Source organism: Myripristis murdjan, chromosome 8 (genome assembly GCF_902150065.1).
Source record: "Myripristis murdjan chromosome 8, fMyrMur1.1, whole genome shotgun sequence".
NCBI classification, from domain to species: Eukaryota; Metazoa; Chordata; class Actinopteri; order Holocentriformes; family Holocentridae; genus Myripristis; species Myripristis murdjan.
In genome coordinates, this window is record NC_043987.1 from 23,109,400 (window position 1) to 23,133,653 (window position 24,254).

At 40.2% G+C, this 24,254-nt stretch overlaps 1 protein-coding gene across 1 annotated transcript; it reads right to left on the minus strand.

Annotated features, from left to right (window-relative positions):
• Window positions 1–1,304: 1,304 nt before the first annotated feature.
• On the minus strand, window positions 1,305–24,254 carry tmem184a (transmembrane protein 184a). Its single transcript, XM_030057070.1, has 9 exons — window positions 23,780–24,254; window positions 23,285–23,506; window positions 17,294–17,459; window positions 16,067–16,157; window positions 13,384–13,459; window positions 6,724–6,815; window positions 5,161–5,330; window positions 4,842–5,039; window positions 1,305–2,917 (listed from the first exon to the last, which is right to left on the minus strand). The coding sequence occupies exons 2-9, from the start codon at window positions 23,504–23,506 to the stop codon at window positions 2,685–2,687; spliced, it is 1,248 nt and encodes a 415-aa protein (XP_029912930.1). The 5' UTR covers window positions 23,780–24,254; the 3' UTR covers window positions 1,305–2,684.

Below are 24,254 nucleotides of genomic sequence, written 5' to 3' on the forward strand. Positions count from 1 at the left end.
ATGCTTCTCAGCAGCTCGCCTTTAAAAACCGCATTAGGCTGAATCACACATAAATCTAAAGATACGTTTTCCTGTACCATGCCACAATAAAAGACAAACCTCACTCCAGGTGAATTAAGCACCCTGTCGTTTGTCTCCCACACAGTGGTTTAATCTGACCCGGTTAAAATCCACTCATAAACTCATTTTAAGAAAAGCCATGGATGATCTGCAATGATAATTTCAGTGGTAGATGCAGTAGTTTCACAAGGTCTTTATTGTGAAGATAAAGTTAGTTCTGTTTATCAAATTACTGTTAAAGAGTCTGTGGTCTGTGGCTGATGACGACAAGTGCTGTAAACATGACCTTGAGCAAATTCGGGGTAAATCAGCAGAACACAGTGACTAATGTTTGTCTGCGCAAATGACACTGAAGTGGAAATTTACCATGGAGATACCATTGGCTATTTCATGTTTTCTATGAACTTTAACAATGCAATTGTATAGAAACCTGGTTGCTAGTGTATGTTGAGTGGGTATTCAATTCATTCACTGCTATTATATTGTATGTATCCTACATTAGGCCTTAAATATGAAATGATCTCTTCCTGAAAATGTAATTGTGATAAGTAAGCGTTCACACACAGACTTTGCCAGTCCTAAAAGCTATTTACCATTAGGCATATAGAAAGTCAGTCTTAGTGTTGCAGATCGAAAAGATTTGTCTATAAATTGAAATGAAACCCACTATTATGAAACTGGGTGTCAGCTTTTAGGAATGATCTTTATGGTTGTGGGAGAATGAATAAAGAGTGAAATATATCCAATGTTAGCTGTTTGTGTGTCTGTAAGTTATGCTATATGATGGACTATAAAGAGAAATGGGGTTTACTTGTTTTAGTCTCATGGAAACAAAATGAGGTGTAAATGAGAAGCTTACAGCCAGTGGCATCTCTAAATGAGGACAGCAACAAGGCAGCATAAACCGAGTTTGTACCCTCCACAACTTGTCATTTCTCGTGTATGTTTTATATTTATTTCATTGATTTTTATGTAATTTTATTTTCAGCATCTAAATTATTTTATTTACATTCATTTATTTACATGTTTTCTCAATGAACTACCCTCATGTACAAATAAAATCTGTATTTGTTTCTGTTCTGATTGAAAATAAGGTAAATTATTCCTATAAATAGGTCTGCTGTGTCTGTTTTGTTTGTTTTGTTTTTTTTTTTACTCTTCAATAAACATTTTTCTCATTAAAAAGTATTGCTTCATAAACTCAGCACAATTCCTCAGTTCAAAACACACACGCTGCAAGCAAAAAAAATATTAAGAGTTTTATTTCATGTGTGCAAAACAGAACTAAGACACTATTTTGCCATATGTTTTGAAGTATCACTTTGTACGCAACTCTAAATCTCTGCTTTCCCAGAAAGACAGCTAGTATTGGCACAAGAGAGTATCAAAATTCAGGAAACTAAGTCACCATATATAAACTCTGACTGGCTAGGTAGCTATATGTCGTCCGTGTGGCATAATAATAGGATTACATTATACCTGAAAACAAACATCAGGAGCGAATAAAACAATCAAGTGGCGTTTTTTCCTCCTTCCACATTTTTACATTATTAGCAAGCATGCATGAGCTTGGTTTGACTCCTAAACTAAACGGATTATACACATTTACAGTATACATATACATTTTCAAATTCTTAAGATGAACATGTACAATAAGATTAGAGATGTTTTACAATAAGGTATAGTTAGGTACAATAAGGTAGTGAACATCATAATTCAAAATTAAACCAATCAAATTATGTACATATTTAATAATCAGCGACATGTGGAATTTCAACATGAACTTCATAACCAAAAGGCTCTGCCAAAAGGTATTTACAATATAATGCTGAAACAGCACAAAAACTACTTCTTAATGTTTCCTGAACTGCTGTGTAGTTGCACTGATTCGCACTCTTATGTATGCTGAGGATATTTATAAGAATACTACAATCCTCCAGTTGGTGCAGGAGACAGGGCTGACTGATGTGTCCATACTATGTTAGATACAAAGGATCTCAAGTGCTGTAGTCAGCAGATTGAAGTACCTGCTCCAAAACTTGTGTGTCTTTGAAAAAAAAAAAAATCCTTCCATTTGTCAGGAAACCATGTTGAGGAATGCTCAGCAAATACTTCAAACAAGCACAAGCAAAGGGACGGTCCGTGAAATGTTGTTCCCAGCGATCGCCGGCTCCCCTGCTTCCCTCCTGCAGTCACATATTAATCATCTCCTCTTTGAAATTGACATGAATCAGAGGGAACACACTTCAGATGTCCGGAGAAAGCACTGACGTGATAGAGCTGAGACAGAATCAGGATCATCGCTGAACAGACTGTGATTTCTGATACAGTTATGAGTACTTGCCATTTTCTTGTGATTATTAATGAGGTGCAGAGACAGGACGCACTGAGCTAATAATTATTGTTAGAATAATTAATGAATTCCATCCACTTCATTGCTCTTGAATTATTTATGAACACAGGACAGAAGTGAGCAGCTTATCTTAAACACTGAGGCGATACAAATTAAGCAGAAAGACTGGAGATCCAGCCATGTGTCTGCAATACAGCTGTTGGAAGTGGAGTGGACACTGGGGTGACAAGGATACAAAGTCCTCGTTCCTGCTAGGAAGAAAAAAAAATGCCTAGAACTCATCATCAGAGGTTATCAGCATGATTTTGTCAGACTTCCGGGAGCCCTTGTTGCTCCCCGGCCCCGTTTTTCCATTCTGGCCGGGCTGGACCACCTCCTGTGTGGACTGCTGGGTGTACTGCTGGTAGGCTGGGGAGAAGTTGTGGATGGCATCCTGCACCATGTCTCCTGGGTTTATTGTCTCCTTCAGCCCGCTGGAGATGCTCTGCATGGGGGCGACATTGTCTGCAGAAACAGAGCGGGGACAGGGAGAGCAGCGGCCTAATGGTTAGACAATCGAGCGTGTGTCTGCAAAGTTGCTGATTTTAAATCCTCAAACCAGTAGGGATAATCGAGGCAGCTGAAGTGAACGCGAAAAGAGGGGGGGAGAGGCGGGGAGGGAGTGAAAAGTGCTTGCTGCATGTAAAACACAGTGTATGCTGAACAGTGGCTTTTTCAGCACACTGAATTTAGAACAATCTGGTAGACAAAGGTTTCTCAAACATCAGCACACAGAAAAAAATGGTTTCAGCATTTGACTTAGTGTACAGTAAAAAAAAAAAAAAAATGCTATCTGGAATGTAGAAAACTGTGAGACATGTTGTATTGACCAATATTACAAAAACAATGGATTACTAAATAGGTGTCATCATTTTGGCTACATTATGGTGTGAATTCAGGATACTGGAGCTGTTATGTAGCACGCTGGTATTTTCCACATGCTGCAGGCTACAGGTTATATACGATTAATGAACTGTCAACACTGCATGCACTGAACAGAATTCAGTCACAGCCGCTGCCTTCGGTGTTGGTCTCTTGGCACCCAGGTGTGAGCCAGGTTTCATTTTCCTCAATACCAAATGAGTGGTGGAAGCAAAAAGAGAGCTGGGAGACATCCACAGCTTTCTGTTTCAGGGTCGCTGACGGTATTTGTCTGGGTCACCTTATGGAGGTGGCAGAGACGGGGTGTGCGTGTGTGTGTGGTGGTGGTGGTGGGGGGCGGTACACGCACTTGAACACAGTCTCCTGAGCTTCTCCTTACAGCTTACTTGCCACACAGCGCCTGAGCTAAGGAACGGTTGTGTGGAGGTGTGGCAGCCTCTGTAATGGCCACAGACACATTAAGACGTGGGGGTGCGGCCGAACCACACTACTAATCTAAGTGCTGGTGAAACATTAGTGAAAGTCACTCCGGTTCAGGAGGGTAAAGGATATAAAACACATCACTGCTTTACAGCCTCTGTTCGATAAAGGAAAGAAAATCCACCACAGGCTGGTTGACCGAATAATGAAACTTAACAAACCTCTTTCAAACATTAAGGCGCTATGCCGTTATTCATTTTTAGCTGGATGGCAAAAACATCCAGATAATAAAGTGCACTTTTTCCCGTGTGTGCATAAAAAATGGCTAAGGCGGAAAATCAATGATCGCTGTCCTTGATTTTGATTTGGAAATAAATTAAATAAATACTTTTACATTCTGTATCGAGTTGATATGGAAATGTTTCATCCTTTATCAGCATTTACATGGTTCCAAGTCTTTCTGCATGTTATGCTGCTCAAGGCTATACAGAGAGATTCCTATAACAGGAAAAAAACTGGCACAATGATTGATATCACTGCAGAAGGCTTTTCCCTCGGTTTCCATTTGTCTTCGACTTGTGAACAGCACTGACGTCAAAGGTGTACCTCCTGCTCCACGCTAGTTCCTGTACTGGGGATATGAATTGCTGTTCATCTCCCTCCACTTTGCTGTGCTAGCAAGTGTCTTCTGAGCCATGAGTAATGATATACAGCATACCCTTAGGCCAATGCCAACCTCTGCTGACCTCAGACCTGATTGACACTGCTCACTGTAGCACTACTGTTTAAACAGCAAACTAGTAACAATGCACACATGCCAGGATGCATAACATGTTGAAAAGCACAACTAATGCCTCTGTGACTATTGGTTAAACAGTTTAAAAAGGCAAAGAGCTGTGCAATTGTTGGCACTGCTAAGACTTTCAAGTGTGTGCCAGCCTTTATTCTGTGGAGGAGGAGGGCAATTAGCCTTTGAACATGTCAACAAATTTTCAAGGCAAATGGATAAGGGAGGGAGAGTGGTAATGAGCCTTTCAACAGCTCTTGCCTCCTTTTTTTCCCCCACACACAGACTTACAGTGCTTACCTGGTATGTCATTTTTCTTCTCCTGATAGACAGTGCATGTGAAGGCATATCGGAGGGCGATGGCAGCAAAGAACATCTCAATGCAGATGATGAAGTTCTGCCAGCCTGCTGCCACCGTGCCAGCGCCAACCTCAACTCCATCGATGAAAAGCGCATTAGGAATGACCCCACAGCGCTCAAGGATAGCCAGCACCATTCCTAAAAAAGCATCAATATTTCACTGGAAGCCTCTGAATTACCTGAACAGCCGCTGCCTCACTAAATATACTTTGAAATTCTCATTTCACTTTCTGAGATCTGATTAAATGGGCAGACTTGCCTTGCCAGAAGGATAGGAAGATGACGGATTTGATGGTGAGGAATTTGAGCACTGGCTCGTAAGGCCTGAGCAGGTCACTTGTTGCGAAGAAGAAGAGGAAGAGGGCGTAGAGGGCGAGGCTGACTGAGAAGTTGTAGATGATTGTGATGTACAGGTATCCTCCGTTCACGCTGCAGCACAGGACAAAAGAGTCAGGAACACCACATTGGGAATTATTTGGTAAAGCTGCAACAATTAATCATGACTCATTCTCTGTCTGAGCTTTGTGCTTATCAGTGTGAAAAGCCTGCACGCCGTGACGTCCACAACATTTTTGGAAAGCTATTACTTTTGATGTAAACTGACAAAATGGCGTCGCACCAAAAAGCAGACTGTCATAAATTTGCTGTCATTTTCAGTCATATCGCATGAGTGGTTAAAAGAATTAGAGCCCGGTTTCTACGTGGTCCACCTACTTCAGGAGGCAGCCCATAAAAATTGGCATATTCTTCTGTATTTCATCCTCAGACTCCCTCTCCACCCATTTGGTATTCAAGAGTGTCTCTGGGAGGATTTAGCTGTGACTACACTAATTACTCCCATGCAGTATGGAGAACATGGTTGATTAAATGAGAAAGTAAACAATGTGCAGATCACCATGCTCCTGCCACACAGCTTAAAGACAGATATGACAAAAAAAGGTTATATTTACCTACTATTTTTTCTGTTGAGAGCTATGGCAAAATGCGCGGGGAGAGGCAACAATTAAAGTTATTCAAGCCAATCTTTAAGTTCTGCGGTAAGAGGATGATTTGAAACTGATTGGAAACTTCAGTCTCAGTCCCTTATTGAACTCGGTACTTCTTCAGAGTAGTTTAAGAACAAGTACAGTCACAGCTGAATCCTTAGAGAGATACACTGAAATGAAAGGCAGAAATGAGCACCTGAAATTAAGCCACAAATACTTCATGGGTTGGCGACATCAGAGCTTTTGATTACACACTAAAGACAACTTTTATTGAATACCCTCTCCAATACTGTTGACACCCTGAAGTGAAGGAAGGATGAACAAAAACAGCTGTATTTCTTTAATGACTCATCTGATATGGCTGCAAATACCCTAAAATTAAATCTGACAGTCTGCAATTTACTTTGTGACTTTGTGTCACTTCACACCCAAAGTAATAACACTGCGAAACCACAATAATGTGTCTTTCACTGGTACAAACTATTTGAAATAGCATGTATTCAGAATTAAATTGCTTTATTTCAAAACACTGCATATGCATTTTGTGGAAAAAAATTGCAATAAATATGAGATTTGGTAGAGTGAGTATCTAACACTCCTGCACAAAGGGTAGTTTCAGGCCAGCAATACGGTATGTCATTTTGGAATGAAACTCTTCAATTTTTAACATATTTTACTTTGGCTGTTGTCAAGATGTGATGTGACTGTCCCCCTTTCTAAATTCTTTCCATGTGTGCCTTGTGCACATTAAACTGCGAAACAAGCCTCCAGGCAATGAGATGAATGCAGATGACACACAAAGAATGAAATGAAATGGAAAGAGAGGTGCTGCTCACTTAAAATCTCCATCATGATATTTGCCAAAGGCCTGCAGGATGATGGTGATGACTGCCATGATGGGTTTGACAACACAGAACTGGAGAGTCGCCTGCAGAACACATTACAATTCAGAGAGACCCAATCAGCATGGACACAGTGTCATGAAAAAGGACTTTGGCATCAGCTTTATACATCTAATAGGATGTGGAACGCCCATCTTCATTTGAATCCGCTCACTGATACCAAGCAATTCATGTTTTTATGATTTGCTGATATAACCTTACCCCAATCCTAACCAGCATTTATATCACACCCCAACCTTATAGCTATGACTGTTTCTGCTGCACTTTTTTTCCCCCTTGCACAGGCTTGATACTGTCTTTGATTCTCTCCTCCTCTAGATTGTGAATCACTTTGTAAAAGTGCCATGCAAATACAGCTATTATGATTCAGTGCCTCACATAATTCTGTGACAAAACGAAACATTTTGACATCTGTGTCTCGTCTTGACAGCTCCGAGACTTTAATTAAAAGCACGGGGTCTCGAGGTGCATGGTACATATCCTTTCTTAAACTTGTCGTTTCTTCAAGCCCTGAACATAAATCATCTGATAGTGCTATCTTAATGCCGACGTGGATGAGACCTGGCTGGGGCTGAACAGAATATGTAGGGGGCACAGACCTGCATGCAATATCAGAGAGAAGCAGACAGGTGCCCTCTGTGTTACGCATTGAAACCTGAACCAACCAATTTGACAGAGGCTGCTCTAAACTCCCATCACTGTGGCGGCACTTGAAAGCAATAGACCAGGGATGCTCAAGTCGATTAGCCTTAAGGCCACTTTTGAAAGGCAGGGCTCTGTGGTGTGGTTGACAAAATGACATCAATAATGTTGATAAAATAAAAAGTGGTTTTTTTTGTTTGTTTTTTTTTATTACCGATGCAGTTTACTTTTGCTTTGATAAACAATATTGATTACCAAGCCACACATCTAGTAAATCTCTTTCAGAGTGCATTGAACTATGCAGAAATCTGTTCATCCTGCATCTACATTCACATAGTAACACATTTCTGAAATAGTTTAAACTACCTTGTCAATGGGATAAATGGCATGGCTCAGAAATCTGGGTTGTAGGGCTGTGTGATACGATATATATGATGATATATATCGTGGAACAAGACAAAAATGACAAAATATTGTTGCAGATTTTCCTCTAATGTTTCTATCGCTATAGCAAAGGCGCTTCAGGGAAATGCTTTATGTCCCTTACGTTACGTTTTATCACAATAATAGAGGCGTTCATTCAATTCTATGTTTGACACTGAGCTCATAGTTAATGCTGCTGTTGTACTGGACTGCAGGTGTTTCCACTATTCTGTCCCCCTCATGTATATCAATAGGGAGGACAAAAAATTAGAAACACCTCTCAATATAATGTAGTCCAGTACAAGACTTCTGCAAACTACAACTTCAATAATAAACATAGAATTAAATTTAGACATCCTCTACAAAGTCAACAAGAACCAAACATTATAAACAGAGCTGTTGCATTGACCTGTATGAGATCGTACAGGTGGACCTGATAAAGTGGCCACTGAGTGTATAAATAATTTCTCGAGCTCAGGTGTTGCAAATCCCTCCAGAAGATTTCCACTGTCAAGCTTGGAAAATTTCAGCATTGAACTAAAATCTTTAGTTCATAAGCTGCAGGAGAGATGTTATATTTCAGTGATTCCCTAGTTTTCTTAATGACAAAATAACACAATTATAGATAAAAGTGATGATGTTGTGGCCGTTGGCAATAATAATAACATCTATGAGTGCATAATATCCTGTAACTTTCCATTTGATACACCACAACATTGTTGGAGTGATAATTTCCAGGGTCATGGAGACAAGCTGTTATCTGTTGGATAGGAAGTTCTTTCAGTGTGCGGCGATGGCCATCTGTTACAAATGCTTCAGCCAATGTCTTAATACAAAGGAAGGATTTGTAGCCCACGGCCTGGCAGTGGTGTTTTTAAGTTTCTGTAATGTTTTTTTTTTTTTTTTTTTTGTTACTGATAAACCTAAGTGCTACAAACTGAATTGATGTTAGTTAGAACTACGGAAGATGCACATTTTGTCAAACCTCCCTCTGATAGATTTATGCACTGCAATCAAATAGCAAGCTCCTGACTGGTAAGATTTGCAAACATTTGTTTGGCAATGTTTTATAGCATTAAAATAACTCATCCCATACAGTACATCCCAGACTAACTTTTAGGATTGCTGAAGGGAAACAGCACCCATGTACAATAACAGTGTGGGAGTGTTTGCTTTACCCACACAGGAGCATCGTGTTATTTGCTTTGAAACGTTTCTTGACCAATAAAATGTACTGATTTCAAGGAAATAAAATATTGATAACGAGTTCTGCTAACACAACAGGAATTTTGCCTGATTTCTAGTAAAATGTGGGGACACAATATTTTACAAAACAATTATTTATTCAACCAAGGGGAACTTTGTTGTTTGCAGTGACTCAGAGTGCAAACAGCTGGACTTCAACTTAGAGGAGATAGCATAACTCCCAATTATCCACAGCTCAAAATCAGTTTTAATATACACTATATGGACAAAAGTATTGGGCCACACCTCTAAATCATTGAATTCACGTGTTTCATTCAGTCCCATTGCCACAGGTGTATAAAATCAAGCAGCTAGCCATGCAGTCTGCCTTTACAAACATTTGTGACAGAATGGCTCGTTCTTAAGAGCTCACTGAATACTATTACAGTGTGGTACTGTAATAGTAACATAATAGGATGCCACCATTTGAACAAGTCAGTTTGTGAAATTTCTTCCCTCCCAGATCTTCCACCATCAGCTGTTAGTGCTATTATTACAAAGTGGAAGCGTTTAGGAACCACAACAACTCAGCCACCAAGTGGCAGACCACGTAAAGTTACAGAGCGGGGTCGCTGAGCGCTGAGGAGCATAGTGTGTAAAAGTGGCCATCGCTCTGCTGACTCAATAACTGCAGAGCTCCAAACTCTTCTGCCATTAACATCAGCACAAAAACTGTGAGCCGGGAGCTTCATGGCATGGGTTTCCATCGCCGAGCAGCCGCACACATGCCTTACATCACCAAGCACAATGCCAAGTATCGGATGGAGCGGTGTAAAGCACGCCGCCACTGGACTCTGGAGCGGTGGAAACATGTTCTGTGGAGTGACCAATCATGCTTCTCTATCTGGTGGTCTGATGGACGAGTCTGGGTTTGGCAAATGTCAGGAGAACGTTCCCTGCCTGACTGCACTGTGCCGACTGTAAAGTTTGGTGGTGGAGGGATACTGCTATGGGCTTGTTTTTCTGGGGTTGGCCTCAGCCTCTTAGTTCCAGGGAAGGGAAATCTTAAAGCTTCAGCTTATCAAGACATTGGTAACCATTCTGTGCTTCCAAATTTGTGGGAACAGTTTGGGGAAGGCCCTTTTCTATTCCAGAATGACTGAGCCCCAGTGCACAAAGCAGCTCCATAAAGGCATGGCTGGCTGAGTTTGGAGTTGAAGAACTTGACTGGCCTGTACAGAGCCCTGACCTCAACCCCATCCAACACCTTTGGGATAAACTAGAGCAGAGACTGTGAGCCAGCCCTCTGGTCCAACATCAGTGTCTGGCCTCACTAATGCTCTTCTGAATGAACTGGCAAAAACTCCCACAGACACACTCCAAAATCCTGTAGAAAGCCTTCCCAGAAGAGTGGAAGCTGTTGTAGCTGTAAAGGGGGACCAACTCCATATTAATGCCTATAGATTTAGAATGGGATGACATAAAAGCTCCTGTAGGTGTAATGGTCAGGTGGCCCAATACTTTTGTCCATACAGTGTATTACAGATAAACTGCCTTGCTCTCAACCTACATCAGGAAACTTTGAACTCTAAATATGTGTGAGTGTAGTCATACATAATCAGTCAATGACATATGAGGTGTTTCAAAGTCTATAATAAAGACAGAATAGATCAGAATACTTGCAATCAAGGTTAAGCTGAACAACTTGCCTGAGGTTATGAGGTCAGAAAACACTGTTTATTCTTTTGTTTGTTTGTTTATTTATTTATTTATTTATTTATTTGCATTTCTGCTTTATTCAATGGTGACAGTAGAGGGAGAAAGGAAAGGCAGGGAAGAGATGACAAGGGGATGACATGCAGCAAAGGGCCCAGGCCGGATTTGAACCCAGGACTCAGCTGTGATTTGTGGTATGTGCCCCAGCAGGTGAGCCACTGCGGCATCCAGCTGATGAAAGTTGTTTCATGATTTTGCAATAAAATGAAATACCTGTAACTACTTTCATTTGTTATAGTACTTGTATATTGCTAATAAATTTGATGACCACTTTGTTCCCTTTACATCAAATTATAAGGCGTAGAGAAAAAAGTAATTGTTTCTCTGGCTCCAACTTGACTAAACAATGAGTGAGAACATTTTGCTAGTTTGTAAAAATAGATATCTATTATTAGCAGTAATGTGAGATGACTTTCAAAACCAAGATTGGTCAATTATTGTCCAAGTGAAGAACATTAGGTACTGTGTTTCTCATTAAGGCTGAGTCTAATTTCCTCAGGCTAAGGCAAATTTTCTCTCAAAGTAATGACACTAGATGTGTCACGTACTCCATTGCAAGTTAAATAGGTTATTTATCTACTTTTCATTTATAAAATGCACCTCTATTTTTTACGTTTTCTTTCTAGCACTTTGTTGTTTATTCTGGTGTCACTACAGGAGTAAAAACATTTTCTATTACACTCCGTGAAGGCTTGAAAACACCTTCCTTGAACGAAAATGTATACATCTTTTGATTAGAATCAAAGGAATGGAAAAGTGATTGTGTTGATGTGACTGGCAGAATTTTGCAATTACAGCCAAGTGGGAAAGCTATGCTCAGGATTTGAGATTTCAGTGGCCAATTCAATGCTGTTGCCGGTTACCGTATGCGCCAGGTTCTCATTCAAAGTGATTCCTGACTGACCCCATTTAAGTTTTTTGATTGCTTGCTGTTTGATCTTGCCAATAGCGGGTACTACTAAGCGTGTGATAGCCTGCTTTTGTTTGTGAGTGTTTGAGAGCATGCAGCACATCTAGATGTCTGTCAAGCAGGCAATTCAAATTTCACACATGCCCTAACTCAACAGAATTAATAATCTCATTGTTCAACAGTTTGCTGGTGTTAATGCATAACCAATTTTGTCTTTAAGTGCAATTCCCATTGCCAAAAATCAGAATGTTCTGTAGCATAGTGCCAATATAAAAAAAACTACTCAAAAAGTCACTACTCTGTATTGTAATCAATATAATGCCATGCTCAGTAAGCAATTTAAGACAAACTAACCTGTATTACAGCTATTGGTCCTTATTGTGGAGTAATATTAGTCAAATAGCTGTTTCCACATGGCATTTTAGCATAAAACAGCATTTACATGGACCAGTGAAAGATTATTAAATAACTTTTTAAGCGGAGGATAAATTGATGCCTGAAAATGGAAGTTCACATTATGTAGGCTTGCTGGGGGCTTCAGGGGGCACCTGGAGTTCCTTTGGTCAAAACTGTAACAAAGCTGCGTACATTACAGTCAAACTTAACCTACCGTCTAAAAAACTACATTACAAACTGCCCTGTGATGCTTAATCTCATGAGACCAGGCCAACTGTTTGAGACAAATGTAGCCTATTAACTCCTGAATAGCAGTGCCTGTACATTGTTGTGACATTTGACTCATTTGTTTCATATTAATGATTAAGGGAAAAGAGATCAAACAGAATCTACCACTGTACCACTATAACACTATAAAAGTGCTACTTGACAATTATAATGTAAAATCTGTCTTATTGATATAAAAGAAACTGCAAGACTCCTCACAGCACTCCACCCCATCAATGTAAGTGTAACACCACTGAAATTTGCCTTTTTCAATGAATGACAATGAGGATGACCTAATGTCACGAGTACATGGTATAAACTTCAGCAGCACAGACTGTACCCACTCTACAATTTTTTAAAAGTACTCCATGGAGATCAGAGCACATCCCTGTGGGTGCCAGTAACCGCGTTATGGAAATGCTATGCTCTTTTTCAAATCTTATGCATTATTTCTTCAGTTGTCCTCTCAGACAGAGGATATTTTTTATGATCCTTTTCGAAAATGCCACCGCAGAGAACAGCGAGGTTTTGCTTTGAAAACACTTCACGTAGGAGTCCTGTCAAAGCATGCTGAGTGTTTATCACTCCCTCTTTAAAAAAATGTTCATTTCACCATCTATTCTCTTTTCAAGACATACCCCTCAGTTCCAATTTCCATCAGTGTTAGACTGGGAGCTTGTGCAGCATCCCAAGACACTGGGAGGCGAGCTCTGAACTGACAGCTCATATCATCTCTGCTCAGCTTATTACCAAGCTGGATTCACCTGGCCTAAATTGCCTTTGTTTTCCTTTTTTAACCAGTGGATATTATCCTCTGAAAAGAAGACAGCCAATTATAACTACTGTCATTTTCAAGCAGCCCGGTAATCATTATAAAGGGCTAAATTATACCCATTGTACAGTCTGGTGTGTCCGTATCTTCAGTGTGTGTGAATTTATTTCAGTGGCCATCCCCTTATCTCAGCGACCGAGATAAGGGGATGGCTGAAACTCACCTGTTTACAGAATCTTAAAAAGCCAATGGAGTAGCTCATTCCAACCAGGCAGCAGGTGCCATACAGGCAGCTTGACCTGTGAAGACATCAGAATATAATGTGACTGAAAACAAATGTCTTGGTTACATTAGAATTTGACCAGAGAAAATTGCAATTCCACTAAAAGGCAGTTGAATCAGGCTACATATGCAAAGTGTATAGAGCACATATTGTTCATGTGAGGACTCCTCCATGGTGATATCCCAAATGGGAATAACTTAGTATACAACAATGGATGCTGAAAGAGGAGCTGCATGCAGCAAGTGTGTGCTACTTAGTTATTGAATTTCCTGATGCATATATAATACTTCTGCCTTAGGGGAAAAACACAAGACTTGCAGTATTCAGGGAAAAAACAGCAGATTCCTGTCTTTTAGTCCACAGAATATGCACTTATTAACATGTTTACTGTCCATGTCCATGTGTCATATGAGACAGTGGTATTAAAACTAATTACCAAATTTCCCCTGAAGGATCAATAAAATATTTCTGATTCTGATAATCCCTCTAAACTATCAATTATGACCCAGTGTGTGTTGGTGTGTGTGTCTGCAGAGACCCTGCCCTCTGCCTGGGTTTTCTTGTTTTGCTGAGCCCAGGACATTTTTGGGTGTTGTCCTTTGGGCAGAGGGTGTGCAGCTCCCAGCCAATAAAAGCACTCAGTGCCAGATCAATAGCACAACATTTGATAGGAAGCTGGGAAAATTGCGAACCGCGGGAAAAAGGAAATACAGCGAGTTGAAAGATCAAGTGTGCAAAGCTTGTTCCACAACGAGAGTGAGTCTGAGGTCTGCTTTCACCCGCTGGCGAGCGCTGAGGGAGAGGATGAGGATGAAGAGTGATGTGGTGTTGGCCTGTTTTCAGTTGGACAGGTAGGTGCCGGCTGGCAGTTAGTTTAGCCAGGAAGGAGGGGCCAACTTTGAATGTTGTGTTTACAAAACACAACTGACAAATCCTACTCATTCTGCCTTTAAGGCCTCTTGTAAATTAATGGAACACTTTTGGGCTAAAACAACAACATCAGCAAGAAACTTGACTGGACTCTCGACGCAGAGGTGCTGGGCACTGGACAAGAGAGGGCAGAGTAGAATGATTTTCTTGTGGGGGAGCAGGTATTCAGTGCATATAACACATTACTAAATAGGCAGTGCTCAGTTCAATGTGCTGCTGTGTTGGTTAGGCAGCAGGATGAACAAAGGGGTGAGAAAGGCTGAGCCTGGACAGCCTGGAGGCAGCAGCAGAGGGGAGGATGAAGACTAACCTCAGCTCCACCTCAGACAACACCTCCCACCCCCTCTATAGTGAGCTGATGCAGCTTCAGAGCAACTTCAGCCTCCGGCTCAGCATATCAAGGTGCTGCACAGAGCACTTTAGGTGCTCTTTTGTGCCGCCAACCATTGACAGTACAGTGCTTCCTGTCCCAGCAGCTCCAGCTGCAGCAGCTAGGAGGCTGTTGCACAGAACACCCTTACTGCCAACACGAACTATCCGGATGCTTCTTCTCCATTCTTCTGCTGCGGATTATCTATACAACAGCTTGCATAGTTTCTGCTTAGCATGTATTTCCATATATTCCCATGTATGCTATGTCAGTCAACACTGCACTCTTGTACACTATCACCTCTCTCAACACACAGTTCCTCCATTTGAATTTCTAGCATCTACATATTCAAATTTGTGTGCAATGCACTTGATCTACCAAAGTATCTATCAATTCACTTATGATAAGGTGAATTTTTTTCACAGCTCACATTATGCATATACACTGTAGATAACGTATTATCTTATTTTCCTGTCTGTATACACACTATACTGTAAATTCTCATACTGTCTTCTTTATATTCCTAAATACTTATTATGTACTTTATTTTGCATATGCTCATCTTTTTATTTATTTCCACATATCTCTCATTGCATGTTTCTGGTGTTGAAATTATTGCCTGAGTCATGTTCTTAATGCATAAACAGGTAATAGACTTATTACACCTTGACAATTATTACCCCTTTTGTATAAAGACAATGTAGCATTTGTTGTGATTATAAAAAAAAAAAAAAAGATTTCAAATTATGATCCCAGGCCAAATGGAAATCCAGGCATGGTGGGGAAACAACAACAGAGCATGCAATAAAACATACAGCCCAGTGGCCAGTGTTAAGTGGTGCTGCAGCCTGTCTGGCTCAGTCAATGTTTATACTGTGTTCAAATCCTGGCAAAAAAGCTGACAGGCCTGAGGCTGAGTCAGTCAGGATTCGCAGCCTCGCCAGACCTGTCCAAGGCTGGTCACAACAAAAAGCTAAAATGTGCCTCCAATTGGTGCAAAGGTGCATGCATAAGTATAAAAAATGCAAACATAAAAAAATAAGCAACTGGGAAAAGAATAACAATGCATGCAAGATTCGCTCAATATTGCCACAGAGGACCCAACCCAAACCATGGCTGGCCTGTGCAACACACACTCACACACACAGATGCCAACAGAAATAAGGCACAGTGTGTGAAATTCTGGAGTCTGGGTCAACTTATCTGACATTTATGACTGGTGAAAAGTAGCAGGAGGCTGGTCTGAAAGCTCCCCATTGTGGTGTCCTTTCTAGAAAACATATAGGTCTCAACTGTACAGAGGAATTAAATGGGAGCACTCACTGTATGGGCTTGCCTCGGATCTCTGACATGATTGCGCTCTCTCCTCCGAGGTACTCAAAAGACAGGCTCAGGAAATTGTAAATGACAAACGCTGGAATGTAAACACAATAGTTACACTTTTACATCATGTATCATGTATATGCCACAACCTGATTTGTACTGTAAAATAATTTCACATCGTCTCCACACATGCTGTCATTAACAACTCATTAACAGCTAAAAAAAAATGTATAGGGAAAAAAAGTTCCACATGATAGAAAATAATTAGAACAATAAATGTTTCAGTGCTAACATTAAGAAGCTTCCAATGGTTCTGTGTCTTGGAAATCCCTTCCTAATCCTTTGTTGCTATTTAAGGAGGGATTAAACAGAGCTAATGCAGATGGTGTCCACTCAAGAGAAGGTTCATTATGTCTTAGTTCAGGCCACTAGTGCTACTGCACAGTCTCCCTGCTTTCTGATGCAGAGCACTGTCAGTCAGCAACAAAATTGGCCTGCAAACTGGAAACTAATCCATTGAATAATGTGTTTTTTTTTTTTTTTTTTTACTTTTCTCTTTCTCAAATTACATGTAATCCATTTTGCATATGATTCACCTCTGCCACTGGTGAAGTATGTCTGTGCTGCAGCACATAATTAGTGTTATATAAAGATAATTAAAACTGCAATCTACAGAACATGAATAAGTTCAAGCAAAGAAAGAATGGCTGCCAGAAAATGTTCCCACAGTATTTGAATAATAAAAAAAAGCACAGCTCAGTTAAACAGAAAAAAAAATTGATATAAATCATCAAATTGTCAATTGTGTTTTATCTGTAATTCTTTGCAGCTGTGGTGCTTTGGGCGATGATTGTGGAGGTTCTGGTGCTCAAAAAATGTTTTTAACCATAATATAATCATCACTTGTAAAACATTAGGACTTCACTTAGATAACTTCTTTAACATTCTTTAATTTCTCATTCTCTCAGGCGGCGGTGGTGCACCACTGCTTCAAGAATACAGACTTAGGTTTCACCCTCTGGAAATAAAGCACCTCAAACAATGCGTCCCAACATGAGAACACTGATAGGGGAGAAAACTAGTTTGGTCAGTTTCTTTTCGCTTCTATTGTGGCAGCTATCTAACACGGGGGGCAGGGGGGTTCATCTGTTATGCGTCTGCAGTCATGACTGTCCAGACAGAGAGCAGCAAGGTGACAGCAGGGATGGGCAGGATAATGTTACTCACCTTCGTAGCAGTCTCGGACAGAATCAAAGTACACATAATACTGATCATTGCTGATGAAGAGCAGGCTCAGCCACGAGTCAAAGGCATAAACTGGTACAATAAACAGGATGCGGATGATGTAGCGCTGCTCGTTGGGGACAGTGTAGGACCGTAGGTGTGTGAAGATCTGCAAAAGAAAGTACAAGCAAAGCGTATGAAAAGCACCGCCTGGCTGTGAGCAAAGAAATGCAAAACGCCAATTCCAGCCCTGAGCTTAACTTAAATAATCTCTTCCTATAATGCTGGTGAGCACTGAAGATCAAAGCTTCCAGTAAAAAAGGCCATGATAACAGCTCCTTTGAAACTTCTTCACACTTTAACATGCACACACAATTTGTTTTGGATTCTGACGGAAAATTGCACATGTGAAAAAAAAAAAAAAAAAAAAAAACTAAATTATACATAATTGTCCTGCCACAGCGAGCTATTATAGCAAATATGCCCTGCTTTATGGTGGCAAAAACGTGACAATTTAGTGGTTTTACAGAGGCAAACATCCATTTTCAAACTCGCTTGTAATAGGAATCAAAGGAGAAAGCTAAAATGTATTTCTGAGCTATACCCATAATAATACATGACAATAATTTTAATATATATAAAGGACTTGTGATTTATAGATCTAAGGACAGGTCGACCCAACTCCCTGCAATATGTAATCAACATGCCATGTGATAAACACACCATTCAGTCACATTACTGACAGGCTAATGGCGACCAAACATTTTTTTTTTTTTTACCTGGATGATATTATTTATGTCTCTATTTAATCTTGCATTGACTGTTGTAATTCCTTCCGTCAACCATAACAATCTGTAACTAGTTTACAATGCAGCAACAGGGCTGGACAGGAATAAAGAGATCAATCACTTAACTGTTTCCACTATGTTGCATTAGCTTCCAGTCAAGAGTAATTAAGATCATATTTTAAGACATTACCAATTAAACAAATTGGCAACGAGTTATAGTGTGGACTTGGACTTTTAACTTCCTGTGTCTAGCAGAAGACTTTAGATCTGTAGATAAAACTCTGTTGACTGTACAGAAGAAGCTCCTGACTGACCTTTAGTTTTCAGATAAGGTTTTGGAACGGCCAAACAAAAAGCTCCTGCTCATATGAAAGTCAGCAGCCTCATCCAGACACCATCAATGCTAAAAGCAAGGTTTGTCAGTGCAGCAAGGATGAAGTCCCTTTATCCAGAGAGATAATTTTTTTTTTTTTTTTTTTTTTTACTGAGATCACAAATGATTTGGAACAAAATTACTCTACTTGGCATTGTTTTTATATTCTTGCAAATGTAACTGGACAAAGGTGCGTGACTGTAACTATTTTTTCAAGAAACAGAAAAACAAACAGCATCACTACCTCATTCAAGTGCTTAGCTCATCATCAGCTGTGCTTGCTTACAAATCACAAAATTTCAAAAAGCAAAAACAAGTTCACTGTGACCAGGAGCCCACTTGGTCAATCACAGGGAGTGTCTGCACACTGCGCCACCCTTGACCCCCTGCAAACAGTATGGAATAAAAATGACTTCCCTGCATTTTTCAAAATATCCATAGTATACTATCTAAGAAGTCCATGAGAGTGATTCTTTTGCAGGAACCAAGGAATATAAAGCTTGTTCATCCTTCACTGCCCAGCACTAATATAACCCTCAGAGTAATCTATGGTATTTGCTAGTAGGTAGAGGTTTCTACAGGTTCTAGCACAAGTTATAATTATCCTAAGTGTCATCAGCTAGCCCCTATAGCTTTTTACCACAACCTGTTGGCATGTGTGCAGTCAGGACTGTCTTATTCAAAATCCTGCAGTCATGCGTTACCGTTTTCACAAACATGTTTCTCCCTTAACAAGACAGGAATCCATGCTCAAAACTAGGAATGTGTACTGGTTCAGTTTCAGAGTCTTCTGTTGTGTGTGTCCACAAGGGAAGAAACAGCAAGACATAAGTGTATATAATAGTGCTCCTGGGTTTTAAACATGCTATGTCCCAGTTGTTAAGGTTTCACGGATTGGCTTTTTGGTGTCATATTGCACTTTCTATGCCTTGTCTCTTCCTCATTATTTCTATTTTTATGTTCATACCACTGCATCTTATTCATATTTTTATCCATGTGTTTTACCTTTTTGGTTAATAAATGTTTCTTATTTATTTCATTGTATTTTATCTTTTTATGTTTTTCATATTTTTTTAATGCTGTACTAAAAGAGTTATTTGTTATTACTGTTATTATTATTCTTATCATTTTTTGTGCTCATTTGCCTTAGAATAAAACTGTCATCATCAGAAGTGAATAAAATGAGATACTTTGACAGTAGCCGCAGAAAGCTGGCTTGTTGTAGCTTGCCCTGAGGAAACACTGCAAATGTCTCAACATAATACCCATTTATCCATTTATATGCTGTAATTCAGGAATAGCTGTAAATTATCTGAAGGAATGTGAATGTGTCCTGAAATGTGTAGCCGTCTCGTACTCTAAAGCAAAAGAAATTCAAACAACATCAAAAAGGTAAAGTACACTTCAAAGACTTGATATTCTGAGTCACAATATATGTCGGATCGCAACTGCAGCATGTCGAAATAATCACAAAATATTATTTCGGCTATACTGTGCTGCCATATACTAGGAGCAACCAGAGTTTAGCGCAGGGCTTTATAGTCAATTCCATATTCATGCAGGCATTTTTTCCCCCCACTTAGCCTGAAGCAATGTTTCACACAATGTTCAATAGCAGCATATGCAGCCCAGCAGCACACTGGTATCATAAGGATCATATCGTTTTGGGATCATCGAGTTGTGAGAGGAAAACAAAACTGTTATTTGTGCAGGTTTATAGATCTAACACTATAATGTTACAAAACACAGTTGAAAGTTAGCTGTGTTAACAAGTAACATAAACACCTGAGATTATTTCTTTCATGCCACTGCTGACCGGTACCAAATTGCTCTGCATTAATGGTGGCCTTGCAAATGAACCACCAACTAACTGAATGGAGTTTATTACTCTTGCATATTAAACAGATATGGCAGATAGGGTCTGAAAACACTAAATTGTACTCATTATTTATTTATAGACTCCCCCTCACCACCACCACCACACACAGGCACACATGCACAAACACACACACACAACCACACTGGCACACAAGCCATCTATCAGTAGGCAGAGCAATCTCTTGTATAATCTATGACTTTCTGCAAAACCACAGAGGGCCATGTGCATTCCCAGCCACATTGTGATGGCACATGGGAAACAAAAGTGGATTCTTGCCGCTCTATTGTGCATTTTGAATTCAGGCTATAACACCAAAAGTTGCGGAAAAGGTCAAGGGGATTGAATATTTTCCAAAGGCAGGCAGGCTGTCAGTGGTGTAGCATATCGTTTTATGTCAGCAAGTGCAAGGGCATGAAGTGATTTTGTATGTAATGAGAGAGACTTCAGTGAAAATATGTTCAAAGGTGCCAATGTGAGGTTGAAAGAACAGGAGTGATCTAATTGGAATTACCTCATTGTGAAGTGATGGAGGCAAACAGCAACTTCGCAACATCATTTAATGAGGAAAAGTTCCCCTGTGCAGTGGCTTTCACAGAGACGGGAAAACGCTGGCCATTTTTCAGATATTAATTGGTAGACCTTGGTCCAACATAATTTGTAGATGCTTAACAAACTCATGCCAGCTGATGCAATTTCTCAAGAGTTATGGTGTCTATACTATGCATATTTATTTAAAGTGTATGGGTTTGTAGCGCATACGCTGTTGGAAAATACAACATTCGGTCCGGAACACACTGTGAATGAATAAAATTTGAAATACAGAATATATTCCGTTATAGCAAATGTGCACCTTGCCCTTGCAGTAACCATCACCGGGTATGGAAATTTTAAAAACAAAACAGAGCAAAACAAAACAAAAAAGGCTCTGTGTTATTAATAGCTCAACTTCAAGTACACTCTACTGGATGGATGCAGATTGATTAAATGCCCGTTAAAGGGGCTGCACATTAAAGGCTGACCACTGTGAGTGTGGGGGTGTGATGTATTTGGCCATGTTGAGATGTGAAGTGAAGCAGGCTGGAGACTGATGCCCTGCATTTTGCTTGAAAGGGCAGAAAAGGCTATGGATTTCTTGACTCCATAATGCTGTCCTGACAATAATACAGAGTTGCACCCTGGATAATGCTTTCGGTTGAGCCCTGATCAATCTATTAAGTGAAAGGCAAAGACATCCTAGTTTTTACCATAAAAATAACTGCAGTCGTGATATTATGTATTATATGTAAATGAGAGGGCAATGTGCAAAACATGCCGCATCCACACAAAATAAGCATGTGTTGCTGTTTGTAAACCCAAACGCTGTGAATTGCAGTGTGACCATGAAGCCCATTGAGAAAAATGAGCCACACCCCACTAGTCAGACAAGTGGTGACTTACAGCAAAGAGGATAAGGTCATTGTCTATCTGCGTTTAGTATTCAGAATGTGAGTAGAAGAGTCTATAGCCAATCTTCTGGAGCAAAGTCAGATGAAACACCACCAGCATTTCAAAACTAGTCCTGCGAACCATTTGTTCTCCCCCTGTGCGCCATATGGGCTTGTCTGATGTGAACCTGTTGCTGCATACAGCCTCTCCCTGTGAAAACGCTTTTTGTAGTCAGCACTATTAGCAGCTTCGCCTCCCCAAAATTGTCATTACAAAAATGAACCTGAAAGCTTTAGGCGAGTTTACACCCCAGAGTCACAAGGAGATGGTGTATCGTTTCCATAGCCTAATTTTAATATCTGATGCCCTAGCACCGCCCTTGTTCAATTAAATGCCTTGTATTTGAGCAACCAAATGACCCTGTAGCATATTACAAAGTAAAAGAGTGATCTGCGCAGGATGTAAAGTTGTCAGTGTCTAAAAAAATGGGCTAGTTTTCAATTAGGACCACAGTAGGCTATTTGCCATGTTATGTTATGTGTGTATGAAAAAATCCAACTGATGACCACAGTTTAAGGTGTTTAGAGAATGGAGACAAACACATGAGAAAGAGATATACTGCACAGCCCTGATATGCAAGTAACTTAAAGTTAATATAGCTACCACTCAGAGAAAAATGACTCCCCGATGAACGTTCTGCCACACAGCCAAACAAAGTTGAATGGAGGCAAATTCAGCACAAAGTGTTATCGATTCATCAGCTAAACATGAGTATCATTCCCACTGCTGAGCAGCATTAAAAGCATGGCAAATGGGCTCTCTTTGAAAATAGGATCCTAATCCTTCATAACGCTGTAAATGCAATCTCAATATCAATTGATTTCCCTGATGATAACACACTGCACCCTCTTGCATTCTCTGCAATTGATAAAACCATAATGATAAGCTATCATCAGCACACAGTGGGTAACACACCCACGCAACAGGAAAAAACTCATTTACGGCAATATTGTAGTACACAGCCCTTGACATATTACCTGGGCGAAGGTGGTATTACGGGTGCTGTGTTTTACAGAAACTCCTTGTTGTGTTGTTTTCCTTGTACTTTAATTAGCTGGATGCCTTTCTGTTTTAATCTGATTGTCACTGTGAAGGAAAAAGCGTGCAAAACATTCCTACGATGCCATACGCTAGAGTCATCCTAAGAAAGAAACAATGACGAAAACATATGGTTGATTAACTTATTTGTAAGTGAGTACTGGATTCCTGATGGGTTCACTTGAATGTAGGTTAGCGAAAGCCATTATTAATCCTAGGTATTGTTTCTGTCCTCTGGCAAGGGTGGAGCGTTTGTCCTGTGCTCCGCCGTCTCTCATTACACTTTTGCATTTGAATATACTGCACCAGCAACGCCTGGGGTTGCCTGTCTCACTGATGACTCTTACTTGATGCTGTGATTGCTTCCTTGGAGCATGCATATTGAGAGCATGCTGGCGTTTTTTTTTTTTTTTTTTTTAATATAAACTCACCTGATGGCAAGTTATCAGCAATGCAGACCAGACAAATATCCCCGAGAGGGCCTGAGCAGCCAGTGTGTTCAAAAACATCTGGTCCTCTATGATGGAGCCATTCCCCGTGCGAAGAATGGTCATGTTGGAGATGTCTGACTTGTCTGGGAGGATCGGTGCATCCAGGTGAACCACAGAGTCATTTTGGACTGCCGAGTCCATGACTTCCACAGAGCTGTTCATCTGTGACAAAACATTAAATGTTAAGGCCCACAGATATGCCAAAAGAAATTAGGAGCATTTCATCTGTTATATAATTGCATGAGACATTCAACAAAGCTACCTATTTCACATCAACACGGTCAAAATATTGCGTCAGAGAAACCTTGCTTTGTCACAACACCGGGGTTTTCAAGCTCTATTATAATTACTCATTGTAGTTCATATACACAGGCTTACATTAATAAATTTAAACGCGTTTTTCAAATGTTCTTATCAGTTTATGAACCTCTTTACCTTTCCCAGCAGCTCAGCTCGTCCCTGTGAGTGTGACCGGCTTTATCCCAGCAGATTTACAGCAGGTGAAAAATAAAAATACGCTCCACAAAGTCGCCCCGGCTACTACAGAAACAAGCTGTCGACTAAATAGAAAAAAATAATTTCCTCTTTTTAAAATGGCCTATCGTCAGCCTGTGCTGCCATTACAAATCGCCTGTCACTTGCATCAACACAGAGTTTCAGCAGCCGAGAGTCACTTCCTTGTCTGACAGGTAATTCACAGAGGTCGAAGTCCACACGGACGCGCACAATAAACAAATCATGAAAAACGTTTAAAAATCATGCTATGGTATTTACTTGACTTTATAATATCACTAACAAAATACTCTTTAGCCATAAAACGACGGGGGATTAAATTTATCCCCGCACGCGAAGTTGTTGGGGCAGCAGATAAACAGGTTGGATACAGGTGAATGGGTCACGTGACTGCAAG